Source organism: Nyctereutes procyonoides, unplaced genomic scaffold, assembly GCF_905146905.1.
Source record: "Nyctereutes procyonoides isolate TBG_1078 unplaced genomic scaffold, NYPRO_anot_genome, whole genome shotgun sequence".
Lineage (NCBI taxonomy): Eukaryota > Metazoa > Chordata > Mammalia > Carnivora > Canidae > Nyctereutes > Nyctereutes procyonoides.
This window is the reverse complement of record NW_026575029.1, coordinates 6,060,333-6,072,875: the sequence shown is the minus strand read 5'-3', so window position 1 is coordinate 6,072,875 and position 12,543 is coordinate 6,060,333. Positions and strand designations below refer to the sequence as shown.

Sequence of the window (12,543 nt, the reverse complement as noted above, 5' to 3'; positions counted from 1 at the left end):
CTCCTTCCTTCCTTCCTTCCTTCCTTCCTTCCTTCCTTCCTTCCTTCCTTCTTTCCTTTCTTCCTCCTTCCTTCCTTCCTCCCTTCCTTCCTTCCTTCCTGTCTCTACCATGGTGCTACCCTTGCTGAGTCTTCTCCACCTTCATTATCTTAAGTACTAACCACAGTTTCCAAAGCTACTTTTTGACCCTCTAAACCCCGCTTCTTTTATTGCAAAGTATCATTTAAGTCCTTTTTTCTACTTGTTCATCCCTGCTCTCCTATATTTACCCCTATTATTGGGATGCTCCCCACTTTTTCCCATCCCCTGGGAATTTCGGTCTTGCCAAAGAAGACTGTTTCGCTTCTGTTCTGTATCTGGGCTTAGTGTAGGTCAAACATGGTGCTAGTCTTCATTTCATTTAGACTTTTCCTTAATGAAGCAGGCTTAGTATTGATCTGAAGCCCAGACTTACACGTGCTGTTGTCCCAAGGAAGTTCCTCGTGTCCCACCTGGAATTTGTGGGGGGGGGGGTTCTCTCTTCAAACCTCACTGTCATTTTTGAAATATTCTTTGGTGCCGCCACAAATAGAAAAGTCACTGCCAAATCAGTTCTTTACTAACGTGTTGTAGCTGTGATGCATAATTATGATTCTAGGGCAGCTTTTTAAGATATATCCTAACATTTTAATTATATGTTCCACTTCTATTTACTATGCTTAAAAAAAACGAAGTGTATAATGAAAAAGCAGCTAATCATGAAATGTCAGGAAATAGGACATCGCATTTCAGTAAACATAACAAATCATCATTCAAGAGCTCACCCATTTCTACAACATCAGTCCAGACGAGAGAGATTATCACCACCCCTGCCAACATTTAAGTCCCAATATACCAATATAAAGTATTCAACACTGAGGCATAAGAAACTCTTTAAATGGCTTTATTTTATTACTTTGTTGAAGACATTGCAAGATGCTAAAAGAATATTTTTACATATGCAAATACAGATGCGTATACATGCATATTGTTTTACAAAATTGTATATATTCATATGGCACTGCCATAGACGGCGTAAGTTAGTAAAACTTTAAAAACTGATATAACAGCGAATTAAATCTACTTTGTAGGAAATATGGAGAATACTAAGGAATTTAATATCAGTAAACATGTTCCCTTTGAAACAGCAAATTAGATGTGCAGGCGGATTTTGGTCACACTTCAAAGAATAATATGCTGAGGTGGAGAGCTAGTCTATTTACTCTTTCTCTCACCGGTGAGGTTTTTCTGTGTTAAACAGGCTTTTGATTACTTCAAAGCACGTTTGAAGTCCTCACTCTGCATGGCTCATGCACAAAGACAAATATCCTTCCAAATTTCTGCAGCTAATATTGCCTCCCCTTATGTTTATAAGTAAGGAGAACCAGCCGTTTGCCATGTAACACCAAGTCGTTGCCTCCTTTATTTAGCTATGACAGCGAAGGTCGTCTGACAAATGTTACATTTCCAACCGGGGTGGTCACAAACCTGCACGGGGACATGGACAAGGCCATCACAGTGGACATCGAGTCATCCAGCCGTGAAGAGGATGTGAGCATCACTTCAAATCTCTCCTCGATCGACTCCTTCTACACCATGGTTCAAGGTAAACACGAAAGCATAATTTTAAACTGATAACCTTAAATGCCACCAGCACCCCCCCATAGAATGCGGTGACCCCGCTTTCTGAGATGAGCCAGCAAAGGGAAGGTGAAAACACAAACCTCTAGAGATGTTGGTGAAGCAGTGCCGTGACTAGTGTTTATTTCGTGATAGCTACATATCGTAGATCACCTGATGGAGACCCCTGCTTCCAAAAACAACTTCATTGCAGCTCTTCACGTGCATCATCAAACCCTTTCTGAGTCATCTGCTGCAGCTTTGGGGAGTGGGTCCTCTTCATGGCCGTAGAAGTGCAGTTATTTGAGACCGATCACATTCTGAATCCACACACGACCCTTCATCTCAGTCCACACGTGATGTGATCACTGGAAATTCGATACCAAATTCTGCACGTCCATCTATGTGATAGCTAGACTTTTTTTTCCCCATTCAGTCTATAGGCGTATATGTCTGATGCATTCATGATGGAACCTCCTGCCATGTTCCTTTTTGACATAATCTTGGAAAAGCCTGTTTACAGTAATAAAAAGTTACAATTGTGAGGTCATAGCTCTAAGAATAATTACTAAACCCGAATTAAACCTTTTTGACTCATTATTTTTACCAGTTCCCTCAAGTAATCTCTGCAGGCATCTAAAATTGATACTGCTTGAATTCATTTCTTACCCAAATGGTCCAATACAATTCAAAAATATTAAATTGAGGCAGTAGCCTATAATTCAAGGGGAGGAGTTATATACAAAATAGAAGATGGCTCACTTTTTTAAAAGTCCGTTTCAGAGGAATATCTTCCTATATTTTTGGTATACAATGTATAGATATGAAATCTTTTCAGAAGATGTTTAATACACGATAGATGGGTGTAGAGGAGGGGAGTCTTCTGAGACCCTGGCAGTGACAGCAGTGACATACCAGCCTCCCGAGGGAGCACTTATATCGCTCTTGGCAAAACCTTTCACTGCATGTCTGTGGAGACTGGCCCCTCGCTTATTCCATCAGGCCAATGAGAAAAAGAAATCTAAAGTGGAGAAGGATTTTATATGCTCCTGAAGTCCTGCCTTCACTTTTCAGCTAAGTCTGTCACAGCACAAAATGCCGGAGATCAAAGTTCTTTTGCTTTGTTCTAAAAGGACATCCTTAGGTACTCTTTATCCCCTTATATATGGAGTTCAATGTTTTAGAAACGTCTGTCACCTCTAACTGCACAACCAACCAAATGTTCAGTTCCGATTTGTAGTTTCCTGTTTTCTGCTCCTTGTTTTTCAGATCAGTTAAGAAACAGCTACCAGATTGGTTACGATGGCTCCCTTAGAATCATCTACGCCAGCGGCCTGGATTCACACTACCAGACGGAGCCACACGTTCTGGCCGGCACCGCTAATCCAACAGTTGCCAAAAGAAACATGAGTCTTCCTGGTGAAAACGGTCAAAATTTGGTCGAGTGGAGATTCCGAAAAGAGCAAGCCCAAGGAAAAGTCAACGTCTTCGGCCGAAAGCTTAGGGTAAGCAAGTTTCAGAGAGTAGGTGACGTGTCCCTGAGGGTGGGCCTGGCGCTCATCCCCTCCTCATCCTCATCCTCCCTGAGCCAAACTCAGGGCAGCACCTTCCCTGACAGCTCAGGTTATAGCCAACCGTCAAGCCATTAGATCATTCGTAATAAACGCCAGCTATTGGAGAAAAGCTTTTTCTCAATATATCTGTGATTAAAAACCAGCTCTTCCCTGAGAAATCGGGAAATTGCATGGCGCACAATCCCAGATAGCCTGGATGTCAGTCCATTGTTGTTTTACTAACATTAGCTTGATCATCTTACACTTCTCTTTTACCCGCTCACTTCGGATGGCTTCCCAATGTGGGGATGAGGATAAGTAAGAGTTAGCTTAAATACTGAAAAGTGTCCCAGAATATAAATATGTACATGGAAAGAGATGGGCTGGCCATTGGAAGGTGGATTCTTTGCATTCTCAATATATTGGAGTATAGTTTGGACACTTGGAAGAGCATCCATAGCAAAACCTGACTGCTGCCTCCTTGCTCTTGATTTACATTGCTTTTACAAGAAATGCAAGGATATTTCTGATTATGCTAGTGTAATTGATCTTTGCAAAATGTTCTGCACATTACCTTGTTGGGTGTTTTTTTCCCCTCCCCTCTCACCCTGTGGGCCAAATATATCCAGAAAGCGAGCTGTGATTTATGACGGCTATTTGGTAGAAACAACATAGATTAGGTACTAAAACACAGGTTACACAGAACCACCTTCAAACCACTATAAACTGAACCTGATTCATCAGATAAATGTAGACAACTATTCCTAAAATTACTTCCCCTTGCCATGTAGGAAAAAAAAGGATTTAAAATTAAGAAGAGAAAAAAACGTGGAGCATACCATTAGTGTCCTTTCTCCTGCACCAAAAATGGTTAAATTATTCCTGTAAGAGGCCAATGTGATTTACCTTGAGAATGCTTCAGGGTAAGAAATAGGTAATACATATTGTCTCTGGCTATTTCCAAGAAATAGAAATAAAGCAATAAAGGATCAGTGGATCAAATACAGCCCATATCCAACCAACCTACAGATTACATTCTGAGTCCACTTCAATTTCAAAGCAGGTGTTTGGGACTCTCAGTAAGGGACCTTCTGGCACCAGTGCTATGTCCTCCCACCTCCCGTATCTCCCAGGCCGTGGGAGCCAGGATACTTGAGCTCCAAGCCCCGGGCTCAGGAGCTGTGGCAGGCAGGAGCTAGGGGACAGGACGCCGGAGAGGAGGTTATTCAGAGAGAGAAGTAAGGAGAAAAAGGGAGAGAACCCTAGAGGGAAGAGCAACAGAGTTGAAGGTAAACTCACAGGAGAGAAAGCCATTTCCAGAGTTGTTTGGGGTCCCTTTCATGGGGTTGGTCTGTTGCCCTGTAGACTCCAGCTCCCGCCTCTCCCTCCACTGAACCTGGGAATCAGTGGCCTGCACCCACCTACTGCTTCTTTCCAGGGCCCCTGCTTCCTAGGACCATGGTGAACTAGCAGCTAGTTCACAGGCTTTATCTTATCCAGCCATCCCCACCATGGGCATGATGTACATGCGCACGCACACACACACACACACACAAACATGCAGAGTCATCACACCTATCCTCTGACACAAGACTTCATTCACCAAAAGATACAAAGATGCTGCTCACATTTGTGCTCCTCATTCTGCACACCAGAGAAGCCACAGCACTGAGCAGATCCCAAACCCGTGAGTTCTAGCTCCACTTCTTGCTAATAGTAAATCTTACAGGAAAATCATAACGTCTCTGAAACGTCATTTTCCTTACGTATATCAGGATATGCATATAGGATATGTCATATTATCTAGAGATATCATAATGTTATGACATAATACAGACATAATACAGACATAATACAGACATCAGCTGCGTCTAGACATATATTATACACATTGAGTACCCGTGATGGATAAATACCATTTACCCTGCCCTGCCTCCATTGCACACAACTGTTACAGCATCAAACGATACCACTTGCAGGTGGTAAATAAAAGGCATGATTATGGGCAGCCCGGGTGGCTCAGTGGTTTAGCGCCTGCCTTCAGCCCAGGGCGTGGTCCTGAAGACCCGGGATCAAGTCCCACGTCGGGCTCCCTGCATGGAGCCTGCTTCTGCCTCTCTCTCTCATTGTGTGTCTCTCGTGAATAAATAAATTAAATCTTAAAAAAAAAAAGAAAAGGCATGATTATATAGTCCCTAACCCAGAGAATCACTACCATGTACCAGAACTACACATACGTGTACGTTGGGCGTTTATACCTACCAAACAGGTGGATAGAAAAGAGCCATTTAGCACCCAGGTTAGGAAAACAGGGCAAAAGAGGGAAGAGTAGTAAAAACGCTTTGCCCGGAAGGTGATCACATAACACGCTGCCTTCTCTTCTTTGAGACAAGCCGCGTCTGAGCATAGCCTCTATCTCTTCATAACATGGCTTTTCTAGGCATAAAAGAAAATCGGGCAAAGGAAAAGAGAAGATCCTGTTGTATTATGTCGCTGGTTCTCTGCCTGATTCAGAATGAAGCAACTACCTCATTCGGGGGGAAGAGGAGCCAAGGGCACAGAGGCTTGGGTGCTGTTGCTTCTACCCAGCAGAAGCCACAACGCCTCGGCGAGATGTCTCAGAGCACGCACCATGTAAAGTGGCCTGTTCAGTCACACTGGAAGACTTCCAGCTGATCTGTGTGATTGCTGTCCTGCAGACAATGCCAAGATCACAAAGGAGGGTCTCTTACTTTCAAGATAAGATTGGATGTGCCAGTTCTGACTACTAATTTCATTCCTCTTTGGTTCTGAGGGAGAAACTCAGGGGAGAAAGTGATGATGTGAAAATCTGGTTTAAGGACTGGACCTGGAATCTGCCAAAATAAGGAAGAGAAGTAGAGGGAAAAGGACAGAAGACTCGCGAGGGACTCAGTTGTCCAAAAGACATCCCAGCCTTTCCTGAAACAGAGAACATCCCCTCTCTTCCCTTGCCTTATTTCCTAGCAGAAACTTCTTTTCGTTTTTAAGGGGTTTGCCTAAATTTAGCTAGGTGCCTGACACAGAGTGGGCACTCAAATATTTATTCAGTGGACGAATAAGGAAAAGCAAGCCTTGTAATATGGATCATCCCTCCGCATCTAGGTCCAAGGGAGAAGCTATATGAATAGCACATCCTTGCAGGTGTTTGACTGCTATAAACAAACCTGACTCTAAATGTCTAAATAGCTGTAATTGATATAACACCAGATACTGTCGTTTAAAAAAAAAAATTTTTTTTAAAGCAAAGGGTAGAAAAGGAACATTAATAAGAAACTAGCGACATGGAAAGCATTTTCTGTGAAACACGCATTAAGGGGAAGGGAGATCACAGTCGGAAATCGCAAGCAAATGAAATCATGAGAGGTGTGGAAAAGCATTGCAAAATGAAGATTAGACACTCCAGAGCTTGCTTGTTTGTGGCTAAGTTAAAAAAAAAAAAAAAGACACAGGCATAAATATCGCGTGCCTTTCTCTTACGTTTGGTAAATGTTCCTAGTTGGGTTTTTTGGGGGTTTTTTGTTTTTTGGGGTTTTTTTGGTTTTTTTGTCAGTGCTGGACTTTGGAACCAGCCTTTAATCATTTACTAAAAAGTGCTATGGCATTCTGAAAAGAAAGATTTATCTTCTAAACTTGCCCAGAATTCAGATGCTTAAAGGAAAAAAAAAGTGAGTTGTTCAAAAAAGAAACTCTCAAAAGTCAAAAGGCAAAGGTGTGTTTAAAGGCATATGTAGGTACAATAAGACACTTGAACCTTATTCTGCAAGTCACGTTTGTGTGATGTGCTGTTTCTCCCTCAACGCCGAGTGGCGTGGCCTGAAAGGGACGGTCCCACGCGGTTAGCACCTGCTGACGTGCGGACAGACGCAAAACAGTCTGCAGCCAGTTGAAGTTCCAGTGGGGACACAAGGGAGTCATGACGTTGTCGCCAAGTATACTGGGTAAACGGGCCAACCCTTCCTCACTTCGCTCTACAACATCCTGGATACGTGACTATCATCCTATGGTGCTTTATGTCTTTACACATAAGGACGTTGTTCAACATCTTTACGCCTTAGTTTGTCTAGAGGGGAGATGATAACTACCCTCACCCCCACGTCCCGATATCAAAGGGACGCTGTGATTCCTCACAGGCAGGACATGATCTTTGAAAATGAGGATTCTCCATGCTTACTTAAAAAAAAAATACGATATATCACAGAGGACTTCGTGGTGATCTCTTACCCAAACACATTTGGATTCATTTTTATAGAGCTAGAGGTACGGTAATGATCTGATATGAGGGTGTTCATCTTAGATGAACTGTTCAATTTAAATTGATATTTCTTATATTAAAACTATTAAAAGGCCACTGGGGCACGGAACAATGCCGGTCCTTTATGTCTGTCAAAAAAAGGGGGAAAAAGGGTTGAAACGTTGCCATAATTACATAAAGGTATAGTTAAGTAAGATCCTGTCCTAGAATGGAAATGTCCCCTGACTTCTGCACTTTGTTTGTAATACCCGAAGGAGAAAGTTTGGGCGTGTGTGGGAAGAAGAGAGGAAACAAAAGATCTGTTAGTATCTTTTGAAATTTTACATGTTGAATAACAATGACTGGTGTCTGGAAACAGTAAGAAGGGTTGAGACCTTGGCTCATTTTGGGAATGTGGGGGGAAACACAGCCACATGCTAATTCTTTCCTCATTGCTCCGGTCTGAGGACACAAGAAAGGCATTGCACACAGCGTTTGTCTGGATAAAAAGAAAAATTTAAACTTGAACCCAGATGTTCGGTCTCACAGCGCTTCTAGATGTTTCCATATGGTGGCATGTTCCATATGGTGGTGCGCACACCGCGGCTACACACCACAAGATTGTCACCTGTATGCCTTGGTGTCGCGCAGCCGTACCCACGAACCAGAGGAGGAGGAAGGGTGGCAGGGTGCAGGCGGTGGGAAGAAGGCCCCAGGCCGCCCTACGCCCGGCTCCCTTTCATACCCACGCGGTTGTAGCGGGTCTGCAATCCAGATTGCTCGGGCTCTAACCGGAGGCAGCACTGCAGAGATAAAGGGCGGTTAAGGAAAGCAATAAAGGATTGAAATACAAATTAAAATGAATACGAAGCAAAATGCAAACAGATGGGGCAGCACAGTCCATGGAAACAGCCCAGGCAGTCGGACGTGGCCACGCGCAGGCCGGGACAACCCACGGCAGGAGCAGAGAGGGCTCAACTAAGCATGCACAGCTGTCGTCGGTGTTTCCTCTTAAAACACAATCGGAGAAATATGGTCAAGAACCGTAGGAAACCCTTGAAATTGTGCAGAGCCTCTTCCTAGGGCGTCAAAAATTCTGTGCAAAGATGAGCTGGATGTTGGCAGTTGCATATGGAGTTAATTTGCTATCGAATCAAATCGTCCCGCAGGCTTTAAAACGTGTATCCGTAATATTAGCTAGCAGCTGCCTTCCAGGGTTGCACGGGGCGTGCTGCAAACCTCGATTCGGCTCCAGCCAGTTCCCGGGGCGGGGGCTGCCGTGTAGACTTGCCCGCGGCGCAAGACGGAAGCCCAGCGCCTTCAGCGGGCCGGGCTGTCCACGTCCTCGACCGAGCTGCGGGCCCTGGGCCAGCACTTCACGGATGGACAGACAGCTTCAAAGTCCTGCTGCTGCTCCACCCCGTCAGGTGTGGATGTGGGGTTTCCTGCTCCCAGGCGCCTCCCTGCAGCGCGTGCACACACACACACAGGCCTTGCACGCTGCATTCGGCTGTGGCACGGCGGGGGTGGGGCATTACCGGTGGTTTCCACCACTGCAGGGTCTGGACGGTGGAGCCAGGACAGGACGACCTCCTGATCCCATCCAACGCTCGCCAGGAGAGTTTAAGCTTAAAGAGTATTTTTTCATGGGGCGTGTTTAATGCCCATGATAGAATGCACACATTAGTTTTATCCCAGGTTTTATGTAAGTATGCAGGCGTATTATGTCTGTGCTGCACACAGGTGTGGGTGTGGTGTGTGTGCATATGTGTATCACTGATTAGCTGGAGCTAGCTGACACACGGTCATGTAAAATTAGGATTTTCCCATGTAATTTTTAACAGTCCAGTAGTCAGTGCACATTTTGGTAGGTACAGGCTATCACCATACAAACGCTTCTGTCTTGGTTCGGAAGGTCTTCTCCTAGGGGGTCCTCAGGACACTGCGGACCGTTTTTATTTTTATTTTTTATTTTTTTTAATAAATTTATTTTTTATTGTTCAGTTAGCCAACATATAGAATAACACCCAGTGCTCATCCCATCAAGTGCCTCCTGCAGACCGTTTTTAAAGTTGAGTTTTAATCAAGGCCACATTTCCACTGTGGTAACGAATACTGGTTTTACATGTGCCTTGGATGACAGACAGTCATAGCCAAGTGTGGTCGGAGATTCGGGCCATGGCACAGGGCCGCGCGGAGACCCTACTACCCTAACACGGTGCTAGGTTTGTACGCTAAGCAGGATAGACCATGTAGATATGGGGGTGAGCAGCTGAAGTCCCTGCCAGTCCAGCAGATGTTATTCAAGGGAAGGGCGTTCTAAAACTTGGGACATTTCAGCACGGGGCCAAAAGCAGTGATCGTGTTTGTAACCTCCTGCTATTTAAACTCATTAATAATTTACAGTAATGTGGGTTCCAGCTTCTCCTTCACCGTTCTTCAAAGGGCCGGAGTCACACTTAGCCACTTTTATTTCATGTAGCCGCGGTGAATCTACGAAACAGCTATTTTCCAATGTCTTCTGGAGGGAGAGGCTTTGAGTAATTTCCAGACATTGTCATGTTTACTGCCTTCACATCTTCTGAACAGACTTTAAAGCGAATACGTTTTGGTATTTTTCTTATCACTTGCTTAAGTTTACAACATTTAATTGAAAAGGTTTTGAACAAATGCCAGGCTGTCTTTCTGCTTAATGAAACCTTTTAAAGGGGCTGTTAATCTACTGCCTTGCACTTGTACCCAAGAAGTTGCTAAATTAATTTACTGACAAAGGGAATCAATCATCATAAATGGTGTTTAAACAATAGTGGGGACTCTGAAGAGTAATAAGGGACTAGCGTTGGAATAGCATGATTTATGTTATCATCCTGTTTGTGTTGTAACAGGTTAATGGCAGAAACCTCCTTTCGGTTGACTTTGATCGAACAACAAAGACAGAAAAGATCTATGATGACCACCGTAAATTTCTACTGAGGATCGCCTACGACATGTCAGGGCACCCGACTCTCTGGCTGCCGAGCAGCAAGCTGATGGCAGTCAATGTCACCTATTCGTCCACCGGTCAGATTGCCAGCGTCCAACGGGGAACCACTAGCGAGAAAGTCGATTATGATGGCCAGGGGAGGATCGTGTCTCGGGTCTTTGCTGACGGTAAAACGTGGAGCTACACCTACCTAGAAAAGGTATGCCTGCACAGTAAGAGTCAGAGGAGGGAAGCGATGATTCGGATTTTTTAGCAGTCGCCCAGAGCCCTGCGGTGGGGGGAGAAAAAACGGGGTCCTGTGAAAGAGCTCCATTTATTATTCTAAGTATCAATATGGAAGTCACATCGGAACGGCAGTGATGAATTTCTGCATTAGTAAGAGTAGTTTTCCCTTAGTTAAGTTCTACTACCTAAGACCCTTTTGAGTGATTTATGCCGCAAACAAACAAGCAAGAACACTGTCCACCTGCCAAGTCCATACATCGACAACATCCACAAATTAGACCTTGAGCGTGTAAGTCATTTGTAAATAATCTCCGTGCTGGCTCTTTCATTTAAGAAAGAGCCTTATGTTAGCACAGTTGAAGCTGTCACTTTTGTGTTGTTGCTGGCAGAGCTTCAACGTAACCATAAAAAGCATGTAGATCCTATTTATACATTATTAACCAAAAGAGGCTATTTTTTTCTTAAGAAAGTCACATTTCAGGTACTCGGAGGCATCTCTCCTTTCTTCTGCATATAAAAGGTGTAAGCATGCTCGCTTAGGCTTTCCTCCGTCCTTAAGCACTTGGCACGAGACCCAAAAAAGACTTAAAGTTACCCATGTGCAAAGTGCTAAGTCACACTCAGAGATTTGGGGCAGTGGCTGTGGTCCAGGGGGATGAAAGCAAAAGAAAAAGGATACGGAATGGGCCACTGCCCTGCAATTCCCTTCTTAGAAAACAGAATCCACCAAAGAGCATATTCGTGAAATGTTTTGTTTGCCTTTGAGACAAATGTTAGCACTAAGAAGTGGCTCTGTTTTGAGTTACAGTGGTTGTCACACCTCAGGGCATGCCACCACCAGGCACGCACCAGCCTAAGTCACAAACTCAGCTCTACGGCTGTTGTCTCCAGCCTTACGTGCATTATTAGGCAGGGAAGCCCGTCATCCCAAACCCAAGTCTGCACTGTTGTGTTCGCCTCCCACGGTCTTGCTTTCCACTAGAGGTGCTCTGTCCAACTCCTCAGTCTAAGCCTGACCCCACTGCCCGGGAGTCATCTCGTCTACTTCTAGACAGGCTAGACACGGACCACCCTTCCGGAGAACCAGTGTCAGGTTCAGAGCTCACCATGGATGCCTCCCAGCTCTGGAATGCTTCCAGCCAGGACCCTGCTTGCCAGTCTTTTCTCTTGCAAACTGCTTATCTGCTCTCCTTCGAAGAGATTCACCATTGAGACAGTGGACTAGCCCATGAGATGACAGTTTCCCTCGAATGCTAATCATCACACTCAACAGTTACCCAACCAGTGATTTGTTGAGAGACCCCAGAGGAAGCCCCACTACACACATACCTTCCTGGGAGCGAGTTCTCTTGCCTGGAAAAACACTTCACCTGCCAGCTTAACAAACCACAAGACAGCGGAGTGGATCCCTACTTCATCCTAGAGCACTTTTCCCAATTTAAATCAAGTACATTACAGAGAAGTATAACAGAAATACCCAGACCCTAAAAATTGATAGTAGTGATCGTAAGGTCATGGGAAAAAATGTTTCAAAGGGGACAAAGAGTATTGATAAGAGCCACTGTCACGAAAAGACACCAGCAGTAACTGAGATCACATTCATGTATCAGTGGGGATCATCTCTCCCAAATCCCTAAAATCTACCCAGACCATTTCCTAGTGCTAGGATAGGCACACTAAGCCAGTACCTATAGCAGCACAAGTGATATTTTACTAACCACCATCAGATGTGATTTTAAATGACTACACAACTAAGGCCTAACTCCTATGAACTCAGCAGTAATCCAAGCCTTCCTTGGCACAGTTTTAACTATTAGGAACAATTCTCAAGATGTCTACTCTACAGCCAACAGACAAAGGCTGCCCCTAGATACACCTACAGAGGAAACTCT

At 44.4% G+C, this 12,543-nt stretch overlaps 1 protein-coding gene across 2 annotated transcripts in view; it reads left to right on the top strand.

The window, feature by feature from the left end:
- The window catches only part of TENM3 (teneurin transmembrane protein 3), a 339,277-nt gene that overhangs the window by 314,134 nt on the left and 12,600 nt on the right, over positions 1 to 12,543 (top strand). For both annotated transcript variants that reach the window (XM_055315712.1, XM_055315711.1), the window contains 3 exons: positions 1,449 to 1,624; positions 2,908 to 3,143; positions 10,329 to 10,625. In XM_055315712.1, the coding sequence (XP_055171687.1) occupies positions 1,449 to 1,624; positions 2,908 to 3,143; positions 10,329 to 10,625 (709 nt within the window). The remainder of the gene's footprint in view (positions 1 to 1,448; positions 1,625 to 2,907; positions 3,144 to 10,328; positions 10,626 to 12,543) is intronic.